Raw genomic sequence first — 27,634 nt, 5'->3', positions numbered from 1 at the left:
ATAAAAACTACAGGTCCTGCCTCCCAAAACCTGGACACCAGCAGCTAAGATCTGGCCTGAGACGATCCAGGACAAGATGTCTGTGTAAGGCAATGATCCTTCTTCCACAGAATGGAGCTTAAAGTGATGTCATGTGTCATGGTTATCATATGGTTAAGCTATATGATTACGGCACGATAGGTCAACTTTTATAATAACAACATCTACTGGAATAGATAGTGCTTTATTGTTTACATGTTTCCCCATTTAATCCTTGCAGCAACCCTGAGGTAGGTATTATTATCCCCACTTTACAGATGAGTAAACCAATGTTCCTATATTAGATTACTTGCTGAAAATCATACACTTATTAGTGGCAAAGCCACTGATAATCTCAAACCCAAGGGGACTCTTTTGAGTAGTTCACAGGCTGCTGCCAAGGTAAGTAGAGTTGAAACTTCAACTGAGAAGGGCTGGATCATTCACTGGAGCTCAAGGGGGTCCCCCACCAGGGATGAACGAGGCACATACACAGGCCAAGACCAGGACTGAGCAGGAGAAGCCTAGAGCATCTGGGAGCTGTGAAGCAGGAAGAGGTCTTTATGTTTGGTAGGAGTTGACAGTATCTTCAAATACACACAGAGCCCAGTTTCCAGGGATGGGAGAAACAAGAGGGCATCCAGCAGCTGCAAGTCCAGGCGGGCCACAGGGAAGGGATGGTGGGGCAGGAAGAGCTGCCGCTGTGTGGCACCCCTCAGCTTGGCCAATGTGTGGCAACCTCGAGGCGTGGTCCTTTAACTTTGTTAAGGCCTTGAGAATCTGATGAAAGCCATAACCCCCCACCCCCATAAAAACACAGACTCACAGGTACAGACAACATTTTGCATATGATTTCAGGGAGTCCATGGACCCCAGGTGGAGAACTTCTGATTTAGGGCGAGGGTGTCAACCTGAGTAAAGTCACGGATACAAACCTATTTTTTTGCAACTTCTACTTCCTATGACTATTCCCCTTTTGTTGTCCCTTACACTTAGAATGTTGTGAAGTTTTTTTAATGGGAGCCAAAGAAGGCGGTCCAGCCTGTACTCCAGCCAGAAAAAGAACAGCTGTGCGTGGCAGTGGTGGCAGCCAGGAGGCAAAAACAAAGAGAAAGATGGGGTCACATGTACCGCTGTCCTTCCCACCCAAAAGGTCACTTGGGGAGTTTTTCTCTACTCAAGAGAAGGGTTGTAGGAGATGATGGGGATGGGGTGGTGGCTTGTTTCCTTTTAGAAAGGAAAGCCATTCCTTCACTGCCTGCAGGGTCTGAAGTTCTGCAGGCAATGCCTCCATTCCCACCTTCCCCTCCTGACCCCTCATGAGTACACCTGAGCATTGGCCCAGTCATTCATGCACATGTGGCCAGGCCTCCAACGAACACCTGTGTATACACACACACTCTTTTACAGAAGAAGGAAAACTGGGTTGGGGGACATCTCAGGGCAGAGATTTCATGTTGCGACATGGGGATCATGCACTCCCCACAGAGAATCCAATAAACTAAAGAGAATGAACAAAAAGATCAATGCACACTAGCCCCACACCACCTCTAGGGGCCTTCCTTCCTGCCAGGGCCCACCAGAAGGCAAAGTCATAGCTATGTTCTGTTCCCCATCCCCAAACTAATGGGCCCAAGATGGGGGGCCAAGGCTGAAGGGGTCGCAGCGGTTCAGAGGGCAGGCATGGGAAAAGTCCTGATTTGCTGGAGAAGGCAGCTCTGATCTCGCATGGCAATCAGGAAATCAAGCACAGGCTTGGGCCAGAGCCCAGCCAGGCCCAGAGTAGGCAGACACGAAGTCTAAGTGATTACACAAAGACCAAAAGAGAACCCAGAGGCCATGACCGTCTTCCAGGCCCACTACCCCCAGCATCTTAATGGTCATTCCCCTCCAGGGGCTACCAATGCACTAGCAGTCATTTGCCCTAGATGGATGTTTCATCACATGTGGCTAGAGGAGCCCCAGTGAGCCGAATGTGGGCTGGGCTCGGGCAAGTATCAAGCAGAAAGGGGGGAGGGAAGCCACCAAAGCCACTGCTCCTCTTGGCCAGGGCCAGGGGCAGCCGCTCATCTTCAGGAGAAGGAGAGGGAGGGTCCTGGCTGTAGCTTGTGGTCCCAGATGGTGGGGCCCCTAGGTCCAAGCCCACCTTGTCTCTGGCCAGAAGTTCCCTCTGTCGCCGTCGCTGCTGACGCCGACCAATCAGAAGGAGAGTCAGGGATGCTGCAAGAACCCCCAGGACAAAGCCAGCCAGTCCCGCCCCTACTGTGTGGGCCTGACTTGGGGGGCCCCGCTGGTTGCCCCATACCAAGCTGTAAGCAGCCACCACACGGGCAGCCCCACCCTCCTGACATTCACAGGCATAAGCACCCATGGCTCCTGGGGTTACCACCACCTCCAGCCCATCCCGCCGGGGGGTAAGTGCAGTCACTCCACTGGGCCGGTGCCACACACAGGACGCCCATGCTGAACTTGGGGAACATGGCAAGACCACATGCGCAGCTGTAGCCACAGGAACTTCAAACACTACTGGGCGTTCTGCAGAGAGACAGCAAAGGCACAAAAGGTAGTGATGCTACCGGCTGGGATGCAATGCAGAGAAATGTGGCATGATATCAGATATAAGGGGTCGTGGGGACAAAGATAAAAAGTAGGGCCATGGGTCACCAGCTGCCCAATCTTCCAATTTTTAAAGCGGATCCAAAATGGACAACATTCTAGCCCATTTTCACCCACTCCACCCACATTTCCCTAAACCATACAGACCTCCGGGCTCTTTGGGACACAAAGAAGAGACATCCGCTGACTCTATGTCTTGGACCAACCTGTATAGAAGAGAATACTTGGTAAATCCAGTGTCAACACCCCCTTCTACCTTCCTCAGTACCACCGAACATTCAGTAACATAATGAGATTACAGCTCCCACCATCTCACAAATCACTCCTGAAACTATCAGTCAACATCCTCCTCATCAATAAAATTTCCCCCGATACCCCTTTTACTCCTCATGACACTTGCCACATCCAATTCTACAGATATTTCCAGAAGACCACAGGGAATTAAATTTGCACTAGGTGTGCTGGAAAAGTGTTTGGAGGGTGCTTTTAAAAAACACATGGGAACCTTCTAAGAAATGTTATCTGGGTATCCACAACCACAAGATTTCTCTGGGGAAAAGAAGTCCATAAAAACTACAGTTAACTTTTTTTCTGTTAAGAGAGAAAACTTGTTTTCTATACAAGTTAATCAAAATCCTGTGAGGGTCATAGCTTGTGAGTTCAAGCCCCACGTTGGGCTCCTTGCTGGCAACTCAGAGCCTGGAGTCCGCTTAAGATTCTGTGTCTCCCTCTCTCTCTGCCCCTCCCCCACCTCTCAAAAATAAACATTAAAAATTCTGTGAGGGCCAGTGATGTGACTTTTTGTTTCATAAAAGCTGTTCATCTCCAAGTAGGACCATTCTGTCTCCAACAACTGTTGATATCTATTAGCCTCTAATGGATATATTTCAAACAACACAATCCTGGCACTTCCAGGATGTGGGTGGACTGTGTCTGACAGAGGGACAGCAGGATAGACTGCTCACTCTGAAAACCTCACCACTCCCCAGAGGGAGACCTCTATGAAGCTGTCAGTGGAGATCAACCAAAAGCCTCAACCAAAGATAGGCTCCATTTGAGTGTGAACTCCTTCAACATGAATTAAGGCATCTAAAATGAGCTCCAAGACTGGTATGAACACATTACAGCCTTCTGGGTAAAACCAAGGTCACTTGGTCTGGCTGAGAGTGGGGAACATGGGAAGGCCAGATGTGGGCTATAGCTACAGGAACTTCATAGTCTTTCTTGCTTGTAGGAATTGAGGTTTGGAGCATAGAGTGCATACAGGCACCAACTTAGTAATTTCTTGTATTACAAGAAATATATTAGCATATACACATACCCCACACTCCCCACACACATTTATATCTTAAGGGGACCCTGAGGTTCAAGTACACAGTACACCCAAGAACAATGAAATTCTTATTTTAATGGATATTAAAACAATGAAGCACTGGCTTTGTCTTAGACATTTAAGAGTTCTACCAAGAGAAACTACCAGATCAAAGTTCTTAATGAAAAACAGATCCCCAAAACAAGTACTTTTAATTCTAAAATACTGGTAACCTTACAGTTCAGCAATATGTACAAATATACTGCAGATTAACTGGGCTTCAACATAGGAAATCTCAAAGTCAGTTTTGAAAAAATACTTCCTAAGCAATCAATTAAAAATGTTTCATTAAAGGGAATCTTACTTAAAAATTGAAAGTCTTGGGGCACCTGGGTGGCTCAGTCAGTTAAGCCTCCGACTTCGGCTCAGGTCATGATCTCAGGGTTTGTGAGTTCAAGCCCCCCGTCAGTCTCTGTGCTGACAACTCAGAGCCTGGAGCCTGCTTTGGATTCTGTGTCTCCCTCTCTCTCTCCCCCTCCCCCACTAGTGCTGTGTCTGTCTCTAAAAGTATAAATAAACATTAAAAAAAAATTAAAGTCTTATGAAACACATCAATCAGGGCGCCTGGGTGACTCAGTTGGTTAAGCGCCCAACTCTTCATTTTGGCCTAGGTCATGATCTCATGGTTCATGGGATCCAGCCCCAAGTCGGGCTCTGTGCTGACAGCATGGATCCTGCTTGGGATTCTCTGTCTCCCTCTCTCTCTGCCCCTGTCACATGTGCGTTTTCTCTCTCAAAAATAAATAAATAAATTTTTTAAAAAAAGAAAAGAAACACCTCAATCAATTGCAATTGATGGACATTATTTGAATCCTAACTTAAGCAACTATTTTTAAGTCTACCCACTTGAGGAAATTGGAACATTGATGGCATGTTTCATGACATTAAGTTTATGGTACTATAATGATAATACGCTTATTTTTTTTAATTCCTTCTGTGTTAAAGACGTACTCTGCAAGATATATGGATAAAGTGACATGGTGTTTGAGATTTGCTGTAAAATAACTGGGAGTGAGTGAGGGTACTGATGAAGCAAGATTGGCCAAAGAGTTGATAGTTGTTGCAGCTGAGCAACAGATGATGGGAATTCATTATGTTATTCTGTTTTTGAATGTTTGAAATTCCCAATAATAAAATGTTTCTAAGAGAGTCCTTATCTGGTAGAGACACATATTGAAATATTTTATGAATATGATGCCAGGGATTTGCTTCAATGTGACATATGATTTTAAACTATCTGCTAAGGGGAAAATAGATGGTAGGATCCCCCAATGGTCAAAGGAGACCAATTAAGGGGTTATTAGAATAACCCGGTCAAGAAGTGATGATGGCTTGGACTAGGGTGATAGTGGCAGAGATGGAGAGAAGTGGCTGTGAACTGAGGAAATCACAGGTGGAGCTAGAGTACAAACTATAATACAGTGCAGGCAAGTCTGGCTGGAGAAATTGGAAGGATGGAGATCCCATTCTCAAGATGAGGAAAACCAGGGGAGGAGCATGTGAAGGAAAGAAGAAACAACAGTGTATGCTAAAACTTGCTAAGCTTGAGTTGCTTGTGAAGCATCCAAAAGGAAGATCAAGTAGGTAGTTAGATAGGGGATTCCATAGCTCAACTAAAGGCTCATCTGTAGTTGTCACTGGCACTCAGTGCCAGCAGTTGGTGTTGAAGATAATGGGAATGAAATCACCTAGAGAGTGTGCAGAAGTGTAAAGAGAAGGACTGAACCCTGAGAAATATCAACATTCAGAAGTGGGATAGAAAAGGAATCAGTAAGGGACACAGACTGGTAGGAGAGGGAGGAAGCCCAGGAGAATGCAGAGTCATAGAAGGCACGAGGAAGGAAAGAAGGAGGAATCAACTGTGAAAACACTTCTGAGAGCTCTTGTAAAATGAAAACCGAGAAGTGTGTGGCAACCTGGAGGTTGATCAAGGTCAGCGCAAGAGGCAAGGACATTGATGAGGCAGCATCAGATGGACAGACACATGAATCAGTATGGGACTGACAGATGGACACACAAGTGACACAAACAGAATACACATACACACACACACACGTAGGGCAGCATTAACAGATGAGAAACAGACACAAACATGTGGATGGGCCAGTACCCTGAAACGTCAGGCAGGAGACCAGTGCAGTGACACTCACCCTCCATGCTCCCCAGCATGGGCCACACACGCATCCAGCCGGAAGCTCCAGGCACACACAGGGTCTTGGGCCAGGATGCACTCTGAGCAGCTCTGGAGACGGCCACAGTTGGTTGTGTTCACTTGTGTCACCTCAGTATGGGAGCCCACCAGGAGCCAGTTCTACAGAAAAGCAGTGAGGAAGAAGAACATGCTGGATCTCTCAGACTTCAGGGTAACCAACTGGATCTGGGCTCAGATGTCCCCCCAGCAAACTCCCCAAAATCTACAACTCACTTGATACAATTTCATGCTCTCAATTGGCTGTGGCTCAGGGAATAAGGCCAGATCCTCCAGGACGCTGAGCTGGGCTCCAATCTGCACTGCTCGGTGGAGGTGTCCATCCTCTAGGAAGCAGGCAAGGGGCAAGACACAATGACAGCTATACCTGTGCCTGGGACTCTGGCACCTATATGTATGGGACCCTCTCTGTGACAGGGGCATGTGTGCACTGGATGGGCAACTCACTTGACTATGAAATGTACCTGTCCCCAGGTAGAGCACATCGTACTCTTTCCCTGAGAGGCTGGTCACCCTGTGGGCCACAATTCTGAGATAGGCTGTATCTGTAGTGACGAGCAGGGGATGACCATCGGCGGGAAACACCGGCCTGTCCATGAGTGGGTGGTCCCGGATGAAGGTGAGCACACGGTCAGGCAGGGAAAGTGATGAGCCAAACTGCTGGAGTTTCATGTTGTTGGCGATGCACTAGAGGAAACACAGGATGGGTGACAGTTTCCCAGGGGCCAGGAAGTCTCCGTGATGCTTACTTGGGCCCTTTCTCTCATGCAGCAATTCAGGTGTGAAGGGAAGAGATGCCTCAGCCCCCTCACCTCTCCAGGTCTGGGCTGGGGTACGTCATTGTCCATGACAGGCAGTCCCCTGTTGCAGTCATGTTTCAACTCTCTGAAGGGACCATTCAGCACTGTCCGAATGTCTTGTGGTAGAAAGGCACAGACAGCAGAGATGGCAGCCCCCTCCCTGTAAGAGCACAGGTTGGAGCCACATATCTAGAGGGAACTAGGAATCAGCAACTCATCCCAGGAGATGACCCAGGAGAAATGCAGGGACCATGACCCAGGGAGCCATGCATCCTGCTCCAGGGCAGAAGGAACAGGGCTCCAGGGAGAGCCTACCCATCCCCATGTCTCTCCCACCCTGTAGCTCTCCTCCACACCAGGACCTCCTCACCACTGGGAGGAAAAGATGCCATAAAAGATGAGGGTCCCCGATCCATGCTCAGGTCGAAGAATGGCCATGTCCTGCAGGACACTGGAGGCCCGGCCATGCTCAGGCCCTGGACATAGCAGGTCAGCCTTCAGAAATGTTGTCCATCTGTGCTGGAGGGTCTTCCGGCCCCCAAGGTCCCCCTGGGTGACAAGCACATGGGAAGTTCTTCTTAGAAAGCCAACATTGTGGGAAGGCCACATTGTGTGTGGCCTTAGAGGGCCAACATTGTGGACACCAATATAGGTTTCCCCTGTCTTCAGGGCAGACACAGACAGATGGGAAGACAAATGCACAGAAATGCAAGGATGACGATACAGACCACTGCATGGGATAATGAGAGACAGGGTGAAAAAGGTCACAATAACAATGATGGTGACTAAGTTCATTGTGCACTTTTGAAATACTGTCCTACATGCTTTACATAAGTTACCTTATTAGTCCTCAAAACCACCCTTGTAGCTAGAGGTCATTAATACTCTACCTTACAAAGGAGGTTCAAAGATGCTAATGAACCTGCCTAGAGTCACAGAGGCAGGAACTGGTGGACCTAGCACTTGAACCCAGGACTCTCTATTTGCAGTTCCTGCTTTTACCTCTCCACTAGTCCACCTCCTGGGGACAGTGTGTCACAATGGTAATTATGGGGATGAAAAGCCAGAGCCCTTTCCCCACACCCCCCAACTCCCAGAAAAGGAGTCAAAGCAGAGGGAAAAAAGGAGACAGAGGAGAGATGCAAAAACAGGGGCCCAGAAAGGAAAAGACAAGAGGACAGACAGAGCAGAAGATGACAGACAGACAGTCGGGACGGTGGTCTTACCGCACACACACGGGCCACCCGTGGGACCTTAATGCGCTCATACGAGTCAAATGCTCGGGAAGTCTCCGTAAAGAAGAAGTAGATCTCGTCATCTCCGTCTTCATCTCCCCAGTCGGCTGGGCTCAAGGCCACGGCTGCAACAAAGGCTGGGGCTGGGGAGACCAGTGGCTTCAGATACCAGACACAGCCTGGGGCCACCCGGCCTCAGCCAGCTCTGTCCCTCATGCACCCTGCCCCCTCTCCCCACCGTTAAGCCAGGATGGCAAGGTCTCTGTCCGAATCCAGTCCTCAGCGCGACCCACAGCCCGGGAGATAATCGGCTCCGTCCCCAAGTAGTTTTTCACAGTGGCAGCATAGAGGACCCCCCCTGCAGGGCGACAAGGGAGGAGATGAGCTGTCAGAGATGACTGAGGGAAGCAAAAGGGGTTGTAGGCAGCACAGAGGATAAAGCAGGGGGCAGGAACCCTAGATGCTGAGCGCCCGTGATATGGCAGGCACTGCTAAGCACCTGACAGGCAACATCTCACTTAAAACCCACATAGACATAAAATGCCCTGGGGCAGTAAAGGCAACGTGCGTTAAGGGAAACCTGTTGGAACGTTAATGTGCAGGAAGGAAAAATAAAGGCTGCCTTTGTGCAAATTGGGCTTTTTTGTCTGTTGGTTTGTTTGCTGTTGTCAGTGTTTTCAGTATGCTTCTATCCCATAATGTACTAATTATACTATGACTCTCCAGGAAGGGGGTTTGCTTTGCAGTATGCCCAGTCTTACTTCCGCTCTCTGGTAAATGTCTGACGGAACTAGTTTTCTTTCTGATTGGGGGTGGACATTGCTCTGGAATAAGTCACAGCTTTAGGGTATACCAGCATCACTTGGGGAATTGATCGAAACACAGATTCCTGGGCACTGTGCCCAGAAATTCTCACTTAGTAGTGTTAGGGGATGGCCCAAGAACTAGTTTCAAACAAGCAGTAGGAGTTACCCTAATGTGTAACTTCACTTTGAGAAACCTCATTTTGGGAAACAGCAGCCTGGGGGATTAATGAATACTGCATGGCCAGCCAGAGAAAGCAATGAGGAATCAGCTCGTCCCTTCTGGTACAGTGCCGGGGCAGAGGCGCCCTACAGATGGTGAGGACTGGAGAGGAGAGAAATCACACACTCTGAAGGAAGGGGAGGTGCAGCCCTGTGGGCGGAATGTGGGACAACCATAGCCACCCTGTAACACAGACAAGGCTCAGACAGACTAGGAGAAAATTGCTCCAGGGGTAAAAGAAGGTCATGACCCCTTGGAGGAGTTTCAAGTATCACAGAAGCTCTGGACAGGACAGAGTGGCATTTTCCTTCACCACCTACTGCACAGAAGCCACTGTGCCAGGTGTTAAGCACATTGCTGCCCCCAAGAGCTCCCGTTTGAGTCTAGAAGACAAACATGTGATCAGATTCCAGGAGGCGTGGACTAACAGATGTGGAGGGGAACACGGAGGAGAACCCAGACACATCTAACGGGGGGAACAGCATCCAAGAGGTGACATCTGAGCTGGGGCTGAGGAATGAGCAATCTGCCAGGTGGAAAGACTTCAGGGAGGAAGACAGGCAGGTGGCGACAAGAGGAGCCATGTTCAGGGATATGGGCACTCCCCGTGGCTGCAGCTCTGGGCACTCCCCGTGGCAGCTGTGAGACTAGTGAGCAGAGATAAGCTGCAGGTGAAAAGATGGGCACCCAATTATAAGAATCTTCTCTGCCATGCCTGGCAATGTGGACTTTATCCTACAGGGAAGAGTACAGCTGCAGGTTTTCTTGAGGAAGAGAGTGACATAATCAGTCCAGGGTGTTAAGAAGACAGTGGTAGTTAAAAGGCCATTCACACAATCCAGGCAAGAGTGGAGGGGCGGAACTAAGGTAGCAGCAGAGGGGGAATAAAAGGGTTGACTGGGGAGATATTTCTGAGGCAGAATCCATTAACAAGATTTGAAAATCAGTTGAATATGAGATGTGAAAGAATGGAACAAAATAATGTCTTTAAGGTCTCCAGCTTATACGATGAATGACAGCACAGGGTGATACCGTGAGCAACGGCAAGTAATGATAGGAGAAGGCCCATAAAGGAGGTAGTTGGGGAGGAAGCAACTTCAGATGTAGAACGTGCTAAGGTTGCAGTCTCCTCAGGACATCTGGTCAGAGATCCTGGAAGGCAATCAAACAGAAGGGCCTACACAACAGGGCCAGTAGGCAACTTGGGAATTGGGCTGAAGCCATGCCATGAATATGACAGCCAGGGAGAAAGAGAAAGTGAGAAGAGATCCCTGGGAATACCACCATTTAAGGGGAGAAGCTACATGAAGACAACTAGGAAAATCAAGTCAGAGAGAGGCTAGAGAAGCAAGAGAGGCTGGTGTTTTAGAAGCCAGTGCATGGAAAGCCCAGCAAGAGCTATGAGGGCTCATGCACCTTGAAGGAAGCAGTAGTGAGTAGGGCCACTCTGGGGAAAGCACAATCATCCTAGGATCACAGATGCTTGAGCAAAGTTGCATGTCTCAGGCACTGGAAAAATAACCCTATTTTCAAAAATACTTTATACAAAGCAAAAAGAGTTGGAAACCCTCTGAGGGCAGTGGAAAAAGTCCCAACATTTTGGAGCTCAGAAGGCTTGGCTTTGGACCCTAAATACTTACAAGTAGTATGATCTTGGGCAAATTAGATTCAGGTACCGCAAATACAGCATGGAGATAATAAGGCCCTCCACTCAGCGGCACTGAGGGTTAAATGCAACACAAACATAGAGCCACATATAGGCCTGGCACATGGCCGGCATTCAGTGCATGTTGAGTTGTGGTTCCTTATGTGGACCACAAAATGGCACCCCATTCCCTCCCAGAGCATTTCAGGAAGGAGAAAACCAGGTTAGGGACATAGTCTGGCAGTACATGGAGGAGCAAACGAGCCAATCTTCTGTACTTCCAAGGTGGGGGGGAAAGTTGATACAGAAACCAGAGCTACAATGAAAAATCTCCCTACAAGCATTGTACACAAAACACTATAAAACTTAAAACCCTAGCAGAAGCTGTGTCATGGATGCCCTGAGAATTGAGGGAGATGTGTGGAAGAGACAGTTACGAATATTTAGGAGCATGATTTGGTGTGGGGGTTGGGAGGGATGGGGAGCAACAGTCATAAATGATTTTCAGGGACCCAGCAGTGGATGGAGGTAAAAGGTCCCCAAAGTTTCTAAGAAATTAATGGGGGCATTCAGAAACTCGGAGCCTAGAATTGCAGAAGAGCACACTCACTCAGAGAGAAAGAGCAGAAGGTCACTGACACTAAAGGACAGCAGGAGGGGTCAGACACTTTGGGAAGAAGTAGTAGGGTTCCAGGTGTTCCAGGAATATCAAGGGGCTTGAAACACAGTCTTACACACACACACACACGCACACACACGCACGCACGCACACACCCCCTGAGGAGAAGGAACAGCGGCCATCATGTCCACAGGAGGACACAGGATCACCACATGCCCTAGATTCTCCAGGATAGTCTCAATTTCAAATATTCTTTTGGATTGCTCATATAATAAAATATCCCTGTAAGTGCAATTGTGGCAAGTTAGTACTGAATGAATCAATTCAGTAAACATTAAAACACACATTTGTTATTGGCAACAGATGATGTGCAAAAGAGAGTGGTTCCCATAGTGCTAAATTCCGTGAGCAAGCTGGTTAGGAAAAAAACACCAGGTATCATACAACCCTATTTAAAAATATACATATATGTATATATGCCTGTAGATATAGGAAAGGTTGGAAGGAGCCATAACTCTACAGTGTTAATGGTATTTATTTCTGATCAATGGAATTACAATCATTTTTATTTTCTCCTTTCTACTTTTTTGTACTCACTAAATATTTTTTGTAGTTACCATCTTTTATAACTCAAAAAATTAAGATATTTTAATTTTAGAAATACTGGGGGAGAGAAGGATTGAAAGCCACAAAAAGTAAAGAATCACAGCCAAAGAAAAATCACATTCATGTGGAAATAGATCTCTACGTACCCAAGCATAAAGCCTGTGACATCGGCCTCCCAGGTGTACTAGCAACCAAACACCGACAGCCTAGAATGCCACCATGGCAGTGAGTGTCTCACTACACCCTGGGGGTTGAAATTTTCACTCTGGTATCAAAATGGCCACTTCTACACTTGTACCCCAATGTTTACAGCAGCACTTTCAACAATAGCCAAATTATGGAAAGAGCCTAAATGTCCATCAACTGACGAATCGATAAAGAAGATGTGGTTTATATACACAATGGAATACTACTTGACAATGAGAAAGAATGAAATATGGCCATGTGTAGCAACGTGGATGGAACTGGAGGGTATTATGCTAAGTAAAATAAGTCAGGCAGAGAAAGACAGATACCATATGTTTTCACTCATATGTGGATCCTGAGAAACTTAACAGAGAATCACAGGGGAGGGGAAGGTGGGGGAAGTTAAAGAGAGGGAGGGAGGCAAACCATAAGAGACTCTTAAATACTGAGAACAGACTGAGGGTTGATGGGGGGTGGGGGAGAGGGGAAAGTGGGTGATGGACATTGAGGAGGGCACCTGTTGGGATGAGCACTGGGTGTTGTATGGAAACCAATTTGACAATAAATTACATTTAATATAAAAAAAATGGCCACTTCTAAAGAAGATATACAATAGGAATAATCATTCACTAGCTTTTTAAAAAAAGGATTTTAAACATGCTCTGGCCTTCCTCCACTCCCTTTTCTTCTCATGGTCAGAAATTTGCAAGACAGATAATTCCTATCCTAATATTCTCTATTCCCTTATCTAAGGATTAGTCCAGCTAGACACTTTTTTTTTTAAATAACAGCCTATAATGAGGACATAACTAGATAGTTGGAGATGCAGTGTTTATTCTACCTTTTCCTCTGTCGGTTACCTAGGATTTCTAAGTGTGTTGTTTCAGTGTGTGCATGCTAGTCTTGGGACAATCACACTGAAATTTAAGAAGAAAGCTTGACCCTAAAATGCTGGCAGCATGCAGTGCATCTGAAACATTTGCAAAGCTTCTTGGCAGATGCAGTAATCGCAAGATGCAATGAGATTAAACAGAGATAAAACACAGGGCAGATTCTGAAAGAGAAAGAACAAAACCTCCCTCCTTCTGCTCTTCTTGATAAAAACCCTATCTATTATAGGATGTGACAGGGAGAACCGAGGCTAACTGACTGCTGTCTCCAGCTTGGGTACTTGGGGCAGGGGTGGGGGAGAGGAGGCAATGGCACTATGCACTCAGAGGAGAGAACACTAGTGGTGGAGCAGGTTTGGGGGAGATGAGTGAGGATGATGAGCTCAGTTTGGGACATGCTGATTTTCAGATTTCTGTGGGACATGTATGTGGAGATGTCTGGAAGGCAATTCGATATATGGTCTGTAGCTCCAGATAATGTCTGGGGGGCATCAGAATGCAGTGGAAGCAGAATCCACGCAGCTGGTTGAGATCACAACTGCAGTGAATAAGAAGAGAATAGGACCTTGACTGGGGGTCCAAGGAACCACAACACTGAAAGGATGAGAGGAAGACAAAGACCCCCAAAGGAGACAGAAGGAAATGCCAGTGTTCTTAGGCTAATGTGAACATTACTGTCAAAATATTTGCATTTTTCCAAACTGGAATAGTGCAAATAGAAATACTGAGATAATTTTGTTAATTTGATCTAAGCGCAATACAAATAAATGTCACATTTGAAGAACAAGATTTGAGACTTTTTCCTAAATAAATACAAGTACCAATGAACACATGAAAAGTTGTTCAACCTCACTAATGGCGATGCAAGCAAAAACATATAAAATTGGGCTCTGGAAGAGGTCACTGTATGTTTATTAACTATATTACTTGGGGGGTGCCTGGGAGACTCAGTCGGTTAAGCTTCCGACTTCAGCTCATGTCATGATCTCACAGTTTGCAAGATCGAGCTCTGCGTCAGGCTCTGTGCTGACAGTTCAGAGCCTGGAGCCTGCTTTGGATTCTGGGTCTTCCTCTCTCTCTGCCCCTCCCCAACTCATGCTCGCTCTTTCTCTCTCTCTCAAAAATAAAAACATTTTAAAAAGTTAAAAAATAAAAATAAATAAATAAACTATATTACTTGGGATTGACAAGGGTGTAATGGAAGAGGTCCTCTTGTCAATGCTGGCGGGACTAACTGGAGAGCAATTTGGCCAAATCTACCAAGTATCACAAAAGCCTTTACACCCTTTGGCCCAGCAATTCTACTTTCTAGATTGACTCATATGCAATTAATTAGATTCATGTAAAGGATTTACATAAACATTTATGTGAAAAGATTTCTTCCACTGCATTATTTATAAAAGCAATAATTTATTTTAAATTTTGAATGTATAATTACATGGGAATAGATTGGGCTACATTCAAGTGAAAGAGGAGTACGTAATCACCAAAACTCATGTTTTGGGTAATTAATATTATGACAAAATGTTCAGTATACAATACTAAGTGAAATATGCATAATAATTCCAATATGTTACAAATATACACACAGACACAGCCGAAGAAAATACAAGTGATAATAGTGGCTACCTAGTGATGATTGAATTACAATGAACTTTTCACTTCCTTCTCTATATATTTCTGTATTTTCTCAATTATCTATAATGCACACTGTAATTCTTATAATTTAAAACAAGAGATACTCCTGCTATTATATTCTAATATTTTCATTACTAAAAGCTCTTCTTTTTATTTCAAAATACCTCCATTATCCTTAAGGACATTTTCATAGACCCTAACTGCGAATTTGGTTCTAGTTCTTATGTAATGTTGCCACTATTTTCTAGACCGCTATTTTCAAAACAAAAGGACAGCAGGGCTTAACAGATCAACATTGAAAACTCCAACCAACTATTGGCACTTAAGTCAAATTTAAAGAAACTTAAATTATAGCCCTATAAAGCAAAAACTTCAGAGGACAGTGTATAATGTTGGGATTGACTGTGATTTGGATCTAAGACAGAAAGAGGCATGGGAAAGCTAGCCATTCTAAACTGTTAGAACTATTTCCAACCATCAATTATCAGCTGAAAGCAACCTGAATTTCATTACCCGGATAAAAAAAAAAAAAGACTTGAAACCCTCTTGAAAAATGTTTTTCCTTTTAGAAAAATGTTTTTTGTCATACAATGATCTTATTTATGAAATTTGTGTTGTTAAACCACATGCTAATGTGAATTCACTTGCTGACTAGAACACAGAGAAATTACATGCAGAAGGTTAGATATAAAGATTCCTGCTTGCAACAAAGAAAGTACATTAATCGATTGCCTTAGATTGTTGTAATTGAGAATTCATCTTGTTGATAAAAAATTATGTAGAATCAAGAGATATTCATCATTTCTAAAACTGATGAATCTTTCTTAATGAGCCAATGACTGGCTCAGAGTTTTGCCAAAGATTCTTGATAAAAAGTCAGGAAAACTATTGAGTAAACTGTTTTATGCAAACATGTATAACTATTAACAAGATCTTGTCAATTTCAATTGCAGATAAAAGACAAAAATGACAAATCTTGTATGCAGTAGGTTTATACGTGATGTTCGTTTTCAAACACTTTTGTTATTTTATTACTTTTCAGAAAAGGGAAGTCATTAACTGTCTAAGAGTGATTTCATCTGTATAGCTAGCTTTTTAAGACTTTTCCTATAAAGTCATACATAAGAAAAAAAATGTCATTGTTAGATCTTGTATCCCAATTTTTGTTTTTCATAAAATGGAATCCAAAACAATAGGTAAAAATTAATTTTACAATTAAGTTCACAGCAAAAGTAAGTCAGTGAAGAGGAAAAAAAGCAGTATAATGAATGATGCTGAGTCAACTGATCAACTAAATGGGAAAAATTAATTTAGATCTCCATCTCATGCCATTCATCAAAGTAAGTTCCAAATAGGGGCGCCTGGGTGGCTTGGTCGGTTAAGCGTCCGACTTCAGCTCAGGTCATGATCTCATGGTCCATGAGTTCGAGCCCCGCGTCGGGCTCTGTGCTGACAGCTCAGAGCCTGGAGCCTGTTTCAGATTCTGTGTCTCCCTCTCTCTCTGCCCCTCCCCTGTTCATGCTCTGTCTCTCTCTGTCTCAAAAATAAATGTTAAAAAAAAAAAAATTGTTTTAAAAAAAGTAAGTTCCAAATAGATCAAAGAGTTAAATGTTTGGGGGAAAAACCTGTAAGAAGAAAAAATTTATCTGCTAACTGGGAAAAGATTTAACTTAAAAATGTAATCACAAGAGAAAAAATATAGATTTGAAAATATATTCTATCTAATAATTAGCCCAAGAATACAAGCAGAGGATTTACCAAAGAAGAAATAAAAATAAGTACTAAAACGTGAAAAATGTTTAACCTCATTAATATTCAAAGAAATACAAATTAAAACAAGGTGCCATTTTTAGCCTCAATTAGCAAAGATTTTCAAAATGACAATATGATTCTAGCGAAATTATGTGAGAAAAAACAAACACTCTCATTCCTGCTGATTTAGGGTGTAAATTGGTACACTCTTTCTAAAAACTCAATTAGCAACAAATAATGAGCCATAAAATGTTCACACCCTTTGATATAGTAATCCATTCCCAGGAGTCTCAAGATAATCTAACATGAGGATAAAAATTTATGCACAAGTATGTTCATTATAGTTTTATGGGTAATAGAAAAAACTTTGAGGTAAACTAAATAAACTTGGAAATTAAACTTACATAAGTGATTTAGGATTGCTTAATTAAATTGTGGTATGCTCAAAGAATAAGTAGTATCATATTATTAAATTTCTTCATAAAAAATTTTAAATTGTATAGAAATGACTATGATATAAAATTACATGACAAAATTCAAAATTAAATCCATGCAGCATGACATTTAAAAGTATTACAATAGGGGCACCTAAAATGGCTCAGTCGGTTAAGCATCCAACTCTTGATTTCAGCTCAGGTCATGATCTCACGGAGTGTGGGTTCAAGCCCTGTGTCTGGCTGTGTGCTGACAGCAGGAAGCCTGCTTGGGATTCTTTCTCTCTGCCCCTCCTTTGCACACATGCTCGTGCTTGCTCTCTCTCTCTCTCTCTCTCTCTCTCTCTCTCTCTCAATATAAATAAATAATCTTTTTAAAAAGTTTTATAATACACACATGCTCATAAAATTTTTATTAACCTTATTGTTTTGTACTCTTGTGAGAATATGGCCGGATTCTCACTAAATTTGAAGGGTGTACATGGGGTGATCTGACCTAAAATACAGGCTACGTGGCACACAAACAATTCACTTTGTGGCTGCCTAAGGATCAGGCAGTCATTCTCCAGAAAACATTTGGGCATAAACTGTGATTGAACCATTCCACACTTGAACAACTGTATAGAGCTGGGTCAAAAGAAGCAACAGCAGGAATTAACAGTCATTACTGATGACTGGTTCCTCTGAGCAACAAAGGACTGGCCAGCAAAATATATGTGCATGAGTGCACATGCGTGTGCACACACATTTAAAAAGCTAAAACAAATACCCCATAATATTAGCAGTGGTTTTCTGATATTCTAGAATTGTGCCAAGATGGTGGACACTAGACACATGTGGTATTTCTGTTTAAACTAAAATTAAATAAAATTTAAAATTCCTTCGTTCGGCCAAACTAGTCACATTGTTCAAGGACTCAAGAGCCACATGTAGCTAGCAGCTATCGTTTTAAACAGCACAGACATAGAACATTTCTATTGTTCCACAAAGTTCTTTTGAACAGTGCTGTTCTACAAGATTTCTTATGTTCTTCTTTATACTTTTTCCAAATTTATTACAATATGCATTGTAGTAGATTCCTCTTAGAAACAAGGGGGAAAACACCATGAGAAAAGAAAAAGAGGTTAACAGAGCAAACACTCATACTAGAGGTGCAGAGGACATATTCTCTAGAGAAAACCCAGGGGAATAATAATCTGGGGAAAAGCAGGAGGACACAGGCACTGTGGGAAGAACAGGAAAGGCTAGAAAGAGACACGGGAATAATAGACATTGCAAGGAAAGGAAAGAAAGGACACAGAAATTCCAACAGCAGGGGTGGGGAAGGAGGCAATTACAGCAAGGAGCCACAGATTCTGGGCTCTCCCCACTCACCAGCCATTACAGCTGCTGACCGCTGAGCTGGCTCAAAAGGACATTTCCCTCGGCCACTCTCAAGTCTTTCAACCTGCTGGAAACTGGACACATCCTACAGACCAGAAGGGGGCAATTGGTTTAGGGTCATGGGGAGGTTCATGATGAGAATTACAAAGATGGTCAGATGAAAGAACAGTTCAATTTCCATTCATCCCCATCCGCTACCATCCCCATACTCCCAGTCTATTCCTGATTCCCCCACCCACCCCGTCATTTCCCATCTCTGCCATCCCTCTTTTCATCCATTTGCTCCTCTTCCCTCCATTCCCCTAGTTCCAACACCCACATGTCCTGATGAAAGAATACCACAGACAGCCCTAGAAGATGCTAAGAGGCTGAGGGGGCAGATCTTTCCTCTGAAATGCTAGGGTTTGCAACTGGCTGGAGAATATGTGACTGGACAAGGGGGACTAAGGGAAGAAAGCAAGTCTCCTGAGGGCTAGAGCTCTTAGGAAGGGTAAAGAATAGTTCAGGCTGATATAAGACCACTGGAAGCAGGGGCTTAGAGAGAAGGGCCATACTCCCCCTACTCCTACCCAAGGATGAAAGATAAGACCAGAGTCAAGGAAACATAGAAGGGGGGAAGGGAATCTGTAAAGTCACTAAAGACCTGAAACTCAGGTAAGAATTTGAGGATTTGGCAAGTAACTGCCTTCTTCATCCAGGGACTACAGCAGGACTGACCAGGACAGGGGCGAGAGATGTAAGAGTTCCACCAGGGCCAGCTGGAAGTTACCTCAGCTGAGCATCCAGCACTAAGAGAGCACTTCAAGATAACATCTAAAAATGGCAACCAGGGATGATGTCAACCTAAGACTGGCAGGGAAGTTAACTGTGGCTGCTTAGGAATCAAAGTTATGGCATAGAAAAGCCAGACACAACACCTCTAGTTCACTAGGGAGGGCATATGGTATTGCTGGAGCCTAACTACACTGATGGCAGTTGGAGTGGGAACGTAGATCTATATCCCCTAAGTGTAAGTATACTACTGACCCATTCTGACTGCTCATCTATTTGCTATGGTTGGCAAGCAAGGTTTTACTTTACTGAGAGCCTTGAAGAAGGCCTGTTAAAATTAGATGTGATCTGAGGTCTCAAAAAAAGGGAACACTGGGTCAAGAAAGTCTTCTGGAATGAGAAAGTCTTCTGCCCCCACAGGGGCACAAGCATCTCACATGTGAGGCAGTGGGAGCAGCCTAGCCTGAGAAAATGACGGATGACAGTGAGAGATTACCAAGATGTCTGGGCACTTTGGACAAAGGTTAGTACATGCTGCTGTGGCCCATCTGTGACCTCTCACCTAAACTACAGCAGTAACCTCCTCCTCTCCACACTGCCTAGCCTTGCCCCCAATTTACTCTACATACCCCCCCCCCCACAGATCAATATTCCTAGTATCAGTCACTACCCTGATAAGTTTTTGAGCAAGGGAGTGACAAAATGGCCCACCATTGCCTAGAGTACAAACACTTTAGTCAAAGTTACTTACTTTCTAATACTTCTCAAAATGAACACTTTCTTCTAACCAAACCTGGGTCACTTGTTATTCCTAGAAAACAAATTGTGTTTTCTCATCCCTCTGCCTAAAACTACTCCCTTACATTTCATCAAGGACTCCTTTCCTCAATGCTCACCCTCCTAATCTTTAGGCTGCATTTGATATTTTTGACTCACTCCCTCCTTCAAATATTGTCTTGATTCTCTTGGAAGTCTACCATCCTCCTCCTATCTAATTGTTTCTCTATCTCCTTTAGTAGTTTCTATTTTCCTTTCTAGCCCCTAACCATGTATCATAAAGATCAATCCTTAGTCCTTGTCACACATATTTCAATGACCTCACTCATTCTTACATTTCCAGCTAGATTTTCTATGCAAATTATTGCCCAAATTCTCTGAAAGTGTGATGCCTTCCAATCTCTAGTTTGTGTTGGCACTTGACTGCTGGACTTCCTCACAGAGATGGTCTATCAGCCCCCTTAAAACCCAGTATGGTTTTTTTTTTCAACGTTTATTTATTTTTGGGACAGAGAGAGACAGAGCTTGAACGGGGGAGGGGCAGAGAGAGAGGGAGACACAGAATCGGAAGCAGGCTCCAGGCTCCGAGCCATCAGCCCAGAGCCCGACGCAGGGCTCGAACTCACGGACCGCGAGATCGTGACCTGGCTGAAGTCGGACGCTTAACCGACTGCGCCACCCAGGCGCCCCAAAACCCAGTATGTTTTACTGAAGTATGAAACAATTCCTCTTACAGTTTCCCCAGATGGCATCATTGTGTTATCTAGGTTTATAATCTTTCAGCAAGTGAGACTCCTATTAATCAGATAGGTTATGTTTACTGTCTTATCAAAGTGACATTTCATTAGGGTCTGAAGGGGGCAAGACCACTCCACCACAGTCTCTGTCTGAGTGTTGAGATTCCTCACTGCATCATCAGTTGTGGTGGAGGGAAGTCTCGCTAGCTGAAAGACAGGTAGGAAGGCTCTCACCAAGCTGTAAGGTTGGAACCCATCCTTTGGCTTTGGCCAAGAAGGGTATAAGACATATAAAGGACCCTCCCCAGGTGGTTAGGGGGAAAACAAAAGAAAAGATGGCTCCTGTTACACGAAACAGGTCAAATGTCACAAGATAATGAAACCAGGTAAGGTCATCTGTGCTGCAGACTGGACTAGAAGGACCGGGGGGTGGGGCAAAACCAGACACACCTGAATTTAAATGTTGGCTCTGCCGCTGCCACTTATATAATACTAGACATGGTACCTAACATTTTGGAACTTCCATTTCTTTGCTTGTAGAATGAAAATAAATAATACCTAAATATCATAGTGTGGTGATAAGAACTAAATTCAATTTTGAATGTAAAGTACCCAGCACCAGCCTGGGACAGAGTACATCTTCAACTGAATGCGAAATCTTGTCACTGCTATTGTTGTTTAAGTCTAGCATTTTTCTGTTAACTGCTGGAATTCTCTCAACAAAGCAAACTAAAATATTTTCTTCCAGGGGCGTCTGGGTGGCTCAGTCAGTTAAGCATTTGACTTCAGCTCGAATCATGATCTCATGGTTCATGGGTTCGAGCCCTACGTTGGGCTCTCCACTCTCAGTGCAGAGCCCGCTTCAGATCCTCTGTCTCCCTCTCTCTCTGCCCCTGCCCCACTCACATGCTCGCTCTCTCTCTCTCTCGCTCTCTCTCTCTCTCTCTCTCAAAAATATGTTTTCCTCCAATGAACTGTCACTCAATGGCAGAACTTCACTTTTAGTTAGAGCTGGTAGGTCCAGTGCTTGAACTTCCTTTGTAAGAACCTTCATTTCTCTGAGCAATCAACTCTGAGTGAGTCGTTGTGTCTGGATCAGCTAGTCAAAGCTCTCACATAATAGTTATACATAGTCTCAAAGCCATCAGTCTGGGATGTGAGAGGTTTAGCACTAAGGATTGAGGCAAGAACTTCCTTAAGCAGACGGGAGTGCCAGGTAGCAGGATAAGACAGTAAAGGCAGAAGAGAACTTTCAGGAAGTCTAGAGGTCAGTCTTAGTATATGGCTTGAAGTGTTAACACAGCTGATTTGGGGGGTAGGGGGCCTGTGTCCTATATTCTCCTACAAACAAGCCGTGACCAAAGGATGCTCCTTCATTTCATACGCCTGCTACATAGGAGTGTTCAGAGAAGGAGCTAAAAGTCATGGGAGTGCAGGACACAGATCCCTGGCTTTACTCTGGTTACTGATTTTTCTCAGGAGTAGATAAGAGTCCAAGTGACACCAATCCTGACAGGACATACAGAACATTTTATGTCCAGATACTTAGAATCTAACAACCATCAGGGTCCCCTCAGACAGCCGAGGAAGAATAGAAGGCCCTGGGAAATTAACTTGGAGTGATCATATTGTCTATAAGCCATGGTGCTGCTATTCACACCCTTGGGTTCCCCAAGTGTGTGCAGCCTGGAAAAAGACAAATATGGCGATGGCAGTTCCACACTACTTTCTGAGCTTTGTAAGAACTGTAGGGAAGCTATACCCTCAACATTACTTGATGGAACATAGAGATTTTCAATACCACCCTGACCTGGAAACCTTGCCAAGATGAGGAAGCTATGCACACCCTGGGTGGAGAGTCTTTCTCATCCACATTATGAAAAGGACTCAACATAAGCCCAACTAACCCCAGGGCCAGCCTAGAGGGACTGACCGGGGCAGTCAAACATATACAGTCATAACACTGGAAACAAGAGACCTGAGGATGGCCTTCTGCAAGGAGGGGTTTGGAGATGCACACTGATAAGATCCAAGTGGCAAGGAGTACTGCAGTCTGCAAAAGGATCAAGTCAAAATCTACAGCTAAGGATCAGGGTCAGGAGAGAGAGTCATTGCACTCCCTCCTTTTGCTCCTTGGAGCAGAAAGGGAAGCCACTGAATACAAAGAACAGGGGAGGTGTCTGACTCATCCCAGGTTGTTGTCACAAGTGCATACTGGCAGAGGACCAGTAACTGACTGTTGGATAACTGATGGGAAAAGCTGAGGGTTCAAAAGCATTAAAACCCTCCTGAGATGCTACCGGTACCAGTAACTTTAGAAGCCATGACTAGCTAGATATGATTAGGGGTGTACATGTACCAAGCCTGCCTGAGTATGAGGGTAAAGACGTCCAGGACTTTGGCAGCAATGAACAGGACCTAGAAGAAGAGACGGCTGACAAAGTGCCCACTTTGAAGGCAAGATCCAGAATACGGGCCAGCAAGTACTACATTAGTGGGTAGTGACCTCAGAAGCCATGAGAGCAGAGGGTCACAGCCTGAGCAGAATGAAGTCGGCAGTGGGAGAAGGTGGTGAAAGACAGTCACCCACCTTGGGAGGAAGAAGCAGGCATGGATTATGCTGATTAAGAAATGGATCTAGGCTGCTGGGACAAAGCATACACAGGACAAAGGAAACACGAGATACTAGCCTCGGAAGTCTCTCCTGAATTTATCCTCTCCCTAGCCTAGCTAGCATTCCTAATTTCCTTCACCATCCCTCTTCTCTCTCCTCACTCTGTGTACCTCCCTTCTACAGACAACCTGCCTCGCCCTCCCACTCCTACCCCCACCCTGCAAAGACATCCCTCACCCCCAATGCTTTTCATGCACAAGTGTTGCTTTAAGCATGCTCCCTGTCATGGACACTCACAGGAGACCATTCCCATCCTCCCACCCGTCACTCACAATAACCCCGCACTTCGGGTCAAAAGCGAAGGTGCCACAAGTGAGGAGGTGAGAGGCATTGGCAATGGCGAGAATCTGGACAAAATTGTGGCATTCATCCTGGGGGTCAGAGATGATTAGAGAGAATCAGAAGCAGCAGGTACAGGGAAAGGCAGGGTAGTGTCAGGACAGTTAGATACAGCTCCGGGATCAGAGATGACAGGGGATGACATGGTGTTAGAGCCCCTGCCTGGGCCCACTGCTATGGGAGCACTGCAGGTGACAGACACAGAGCCAGGGCTGGAACTAGGTCTCAATGGGACACTTGGGACAGGGCCAGGATTCACACCTACCTCCTTCTTGCCTTTCTTCCTACAGTTCTGTCTGTGGGCCTCAGGCACCATCCAGTCAATCTGAGAAAGGAGGAGTGACTGTTTCTCCCAGATTCTCCCCAAACTCTTCCCAAGTCAGGGTAGGTGAAACAGTTCCACTACCACCATCAATTTGAGAACTTCAGAGACAACACACCCCCCAGCCCCCGCCCCTTCAGTCAGAGCATCATTTTTCCAACTGGAGGTCTCCACCCATTAATGAGTAATGAAATCAATTGTTTTTAATTTTAATGACATAGAATATATCAGAATGTATCACATACAGGAGAGTAGATACTGTTTCAAGAATGTGTTCTTTAAATACATACTTCCTGTACTGGGTCAAAATGTACCATATATTTCTTACTAAGGGATGGTACAAAAAAGTTTAAAAGCTATTGCCCTAAAGAAATGTGATTCTAATGATTCCTCTGCCCACTGTCACCTGAAACCTGGTTACTGTGGCCTCCTCTAGCATTAACCTCCCTCATAACGTCCCCAGTCACCATGACCCCCTCCCATCACCCTTAGCTGAGATAATGAAGCCAATATTCTTCCTATATTCATTTTTACCGACACTCCCCCCTGCCACCACCACCACTGTTCCATATTTAGTTATTATGAACACACACCCCATCTCATAACACTGTGGATCTAACCACATGCTCTGGAGTCTGGGGTCCTCCCCACTTTCATTTCTCACCCTGCGGGGTCTCTCCCCTGAGAAGGGCAGGGATAAAGCGAAGATGGTGTCCCGGGCGCCGACATAAAGTGTATGGGAAGCAGGATCCACAAGGAGGACAGAGTAATTGTATGTCTGAGGGACGGTGAACCGGGTGAGATAGGAGTCAGCCTCTGGCAGGAAGAGAGGGTGAGAGGGGAGAGTGATATCAGCCATTGCTTCATAAGGGTTGGGTCCACAAAGACAAAGCCAAAGGGCTCAATTTCTGTTTTCTTCCAAGTATCATTTATTTAGCAGCCATGAAGGGTAAAAACAGGGCTTTGACAGGCCAACCATCTAACTTCCCCAAAGATAGATAACTGATGAGGCCAGAATATTTAGCATACAATGCAGCCAAGTATGCTTTTTCTATAAAAATAAAACACTTTATTAAAATAACAGCATAAATACTAAGTCTGTAATTTCTATCCATAGCAACATGATACATAATTTGAAAATACCTATAGGAAGTACAAGTACCTTCTTCTCTAAATTTCCTTTTTAAAAAAAAAAAAATAACTACTTATTAGTAACTTGTTTTTACTTGGAAGGGAAATGATTCACTCTCTTCACCAACACTTTAGGAGACTATCTCCTGTCTTCTCACTGCTCTTGTACCTCCCCAACCCCACCCCATTTCCACCCAAAGAGGGAAAAAGTGGGCATGAGAATGTGCTGTGGAGAAGAATCAGCCCCAGTTTAAATGTGGCTCTTTCACTTACCAGCTGTATGATCTTGAGTAAGTTACTTGCCCTGAGCATCACTTCCCTCATCTGTAAACACCACCAGTCAGGCTTGTTGACAGAATTAAATGAGATGACATATGTAGAAGCAACTGACGTATAGTGCATGTTTCACAAATGGTTCCTTTTTTCCTTCCTTAGGCATGTGCTCCATTTGGGCCAAGTCTAAACTTCAGTGTCATCATTCAAAATTCCATTTAAAGATTATAACAAATAAGTTAGCAGGAATTTATCTTCTTAGCTCACTCTGGAGCCCCTATCCTTGTACCAATACAGCTCTGCTCTACCTGGTTCATCTGCTCAGCTACCCTCAAGACTTGACAGAATGGCTACCAGCCATTCATTCCTGGATGTGCTGATGTATGGAGCCCCACCCACCCCATCCTCCCACACCCATACTCACATCTGCGCTGGACCTGCCTATTCTTTCATGCTCATTATAAGCCCTGGAACACCCAACCTCCACTCGTATCCCCAGCTCTGTTTCACCTTGCTATCTAGACTTCTCTGAATTTCTGGTTATCAACCTCAATGCCATTTTGTGGCTATTGCTCCAGCACAAACCAACCCCAGGCTCTGACCACAATTTTGTCTTCTGGATTCAAAGTAACCCTATGTCACTAGGCTGAAGTTTAGACTCTAAATTACTATTACCCAGTTGCGAGGTTTTGCCAACAGGTTGCCCTCTCAACTTCACTGGGTCTGCACTAGGTGCTAACACTCAGTGCCCACTAAGAAGAAAACGAGGTCCATGCCCATGCCCATGCCCACCTCAGCAGAGAGCCTTTAAAGTGTGAATCATTCCAATGACCATTTTTAGCCTGGTGGCATCCCTTGGCTTCTTCCAGATCTTTTCAAAGGACCAAATCTCCTCCCTCCTTTTTTTTTTTTCTTCTGAAGACTTTAGAAATCATTCAAACAGAACTTTAAATCAACTCACTGAATGATTTCCCAACATTCAAAGTAGGGAATGGGTAGAGAAAGCACGGAATGCTGAGGAGTTAAGAGGGTTACGATGGATCCACGGATCGTTATCAGACAATGGGAGTTGGTGTAAGAGCTGTGAGAGGCCTGGGAAGTGGGTTAGGGAGATGAGGGCTTCGAGCGAGGCAAAAAGCCTGCAGGGAGGTAGAAATGATAAGGGAATAGATTTGAGAAGTGGGCAGGTGGAGATGCTGAGTTGGTCATCAGAAGGATGGGTGGCTGGAATAGGACGAAAGACCGATGAGTTTGGAAGCAGAATAGGCATCAAGCTGGCGTGAGGGACACAGGTGTATGTTTGGGCAGAGGGGAATAAGGGAGTCCATTCCCCGAAATGGACGACCTCGGGGAAACCTCCATCCCCTCCCTGGGCCTCAGTGCCCGTTTCTGCACGATGAGGGGCTTAACTCTCTCGCGGTCCTGCCAGTAAGGGGCAGCAGGAGCCGCCTGGGCGTGTCATGGGAGCCGAAGCGCGAGGCCGGGAAGCGATGCTGCGGAACAGCACAGCGTGGGGGTCCCGCCCGGGTCCTGGAGGGGCGTGGGCGGCGCGGGACTCGGTGCGCAGCGCGGAGGGGCCCCAGAGCGCCTGCCCGGGCTGGTAGGTAAGGGCAGGTGGGTGCCGGCACCTGCAGGCGGGGCCCGGGAGCGGCGCGAAGGGCTAAGGGCGAGGGCACCCACGCCTTACCTGAGATAGGAAGCGAGGTCCTGGGAACCGAGCGGGGAACGCGGCCGGATACCGGGCCGCTCAGCACCGCCAGCAGCAGCAGCGGAAAGGGCGAGGCCGGAGGCGGCTGGGAGCCCGGGCGGGGCCGCCTGGCAAAAGCCAGCATCTTAGGCTCCGCCTGGCCGCTGGGTGGGGCGCGCCCTGCCACCTCCGCTCTGGGCCGCGGTGCCACCGGCCTCGGCCCCACTCGAATCTCCTCGGTCCGGTTCGGCCTGCGTCGGCCAGAGGAGAACGCAACCCAGCTCCGCCTCTTCAAGAAGGGACTAATGGTCGGGCCGATTTCCTCCTCCAGCCAATCGGAATTGGGTGGAGGCGGAGCTAAGGAGCGGAGAAGCCCAACCCAGGTACAGGAGGAGCTAGACCTAGGTCTAGGTGGGAGTTCTACTTCGGAACCGGGCTGGAGGTGCGGCTCCAGGTCCTCCAATGGCTGGTTTGCTTAGTGAGTTCCAAAAGCT

The 27,634-nt window shown here is 45.5% G+C and overlaps 1 protein-coding gene across 3 annotated transcripts; it reads right to left on the bottom strand.

Annotated features, from left to right (window-relative positions):
• Positions 1 to 204: 204 nt before the first annotated feature.
• On the bottom strand, positions 205 to 27,442 carry SEMA4F (ssemaphorin 4F). 3 transcript variants are annotated; one of them, XM_019827483.3, is made up of 15 exons: positions 27,141 to 27,280; positions 25,454 to 25,525; positions 24,714 to 24,865; positions 23,993 to 24,052; positions 23,661 to 23,759; positions 18,421 to 18,514; positions 8,489 to 8,608; positions 8,242 to 8,393; positions 7,386 to 7,564; positions 7,028 to 7,175; positions 6,680 to 6,902; positions 6,432 to 6,541; positions 6,157 to 6,317; positions 2,782 to 2,840; positions 205 to 2,553 (listed from the first exon to the last, which is right to left on the bottom strand). In XM_019827483.3, exons 4-15 carry the CDS (start codon positions 24,041 to 24,043, stop codon positions 1,943 to 1,945), a joined length of 2,007 nt encoding a protein of 668 aa, XP_019683042.1. In that variant the 5' UTR covers positions 24,044 to 24,052; positions 24,714 to 24,865; positions 25,454 to 25,525; positions 27,141 to 27,280; the 3' UTR covers positions 205 to 1,942. The 3 variants fall into 3 exon arrangements, with proteins under 3 accessions (XP_019683042.1, XP_003984206.1, XP_006930284.1); XM_003984157.5 differs by lacking the exon at positions 25,454 to 25,525 and having other exon boundaries at positions 27,141 to 27,442; XM_006930222.4 differs by lacking the exons at positions 23,661 to 23,759; positions 25,454 to 25,525 and having other exon boundaries at positions 27,141 to 27,442.
• Positions 27,443 to 27,634: the final 192 nt, after the last annotated feature.

This window comes from Felis catus, chromosome A3, assembly GCF_018350175.1.
Source record: "Felis catus isolate Fca126 chromosome A3, F.catus_Fca126_mat1.0, whole genome shotgun sequence".
NCBI classification, from domain to species: domain Eukaryota; kingdom Metazoa; phylum Chordata; class Mammalia; order Carnivora; family Felidae; genus Felis; species Felis catus.
Note: the sequence above shows the minus strand (reverse complement) of the source record. Positions and strands in the feature narration are given on the sequence as shown.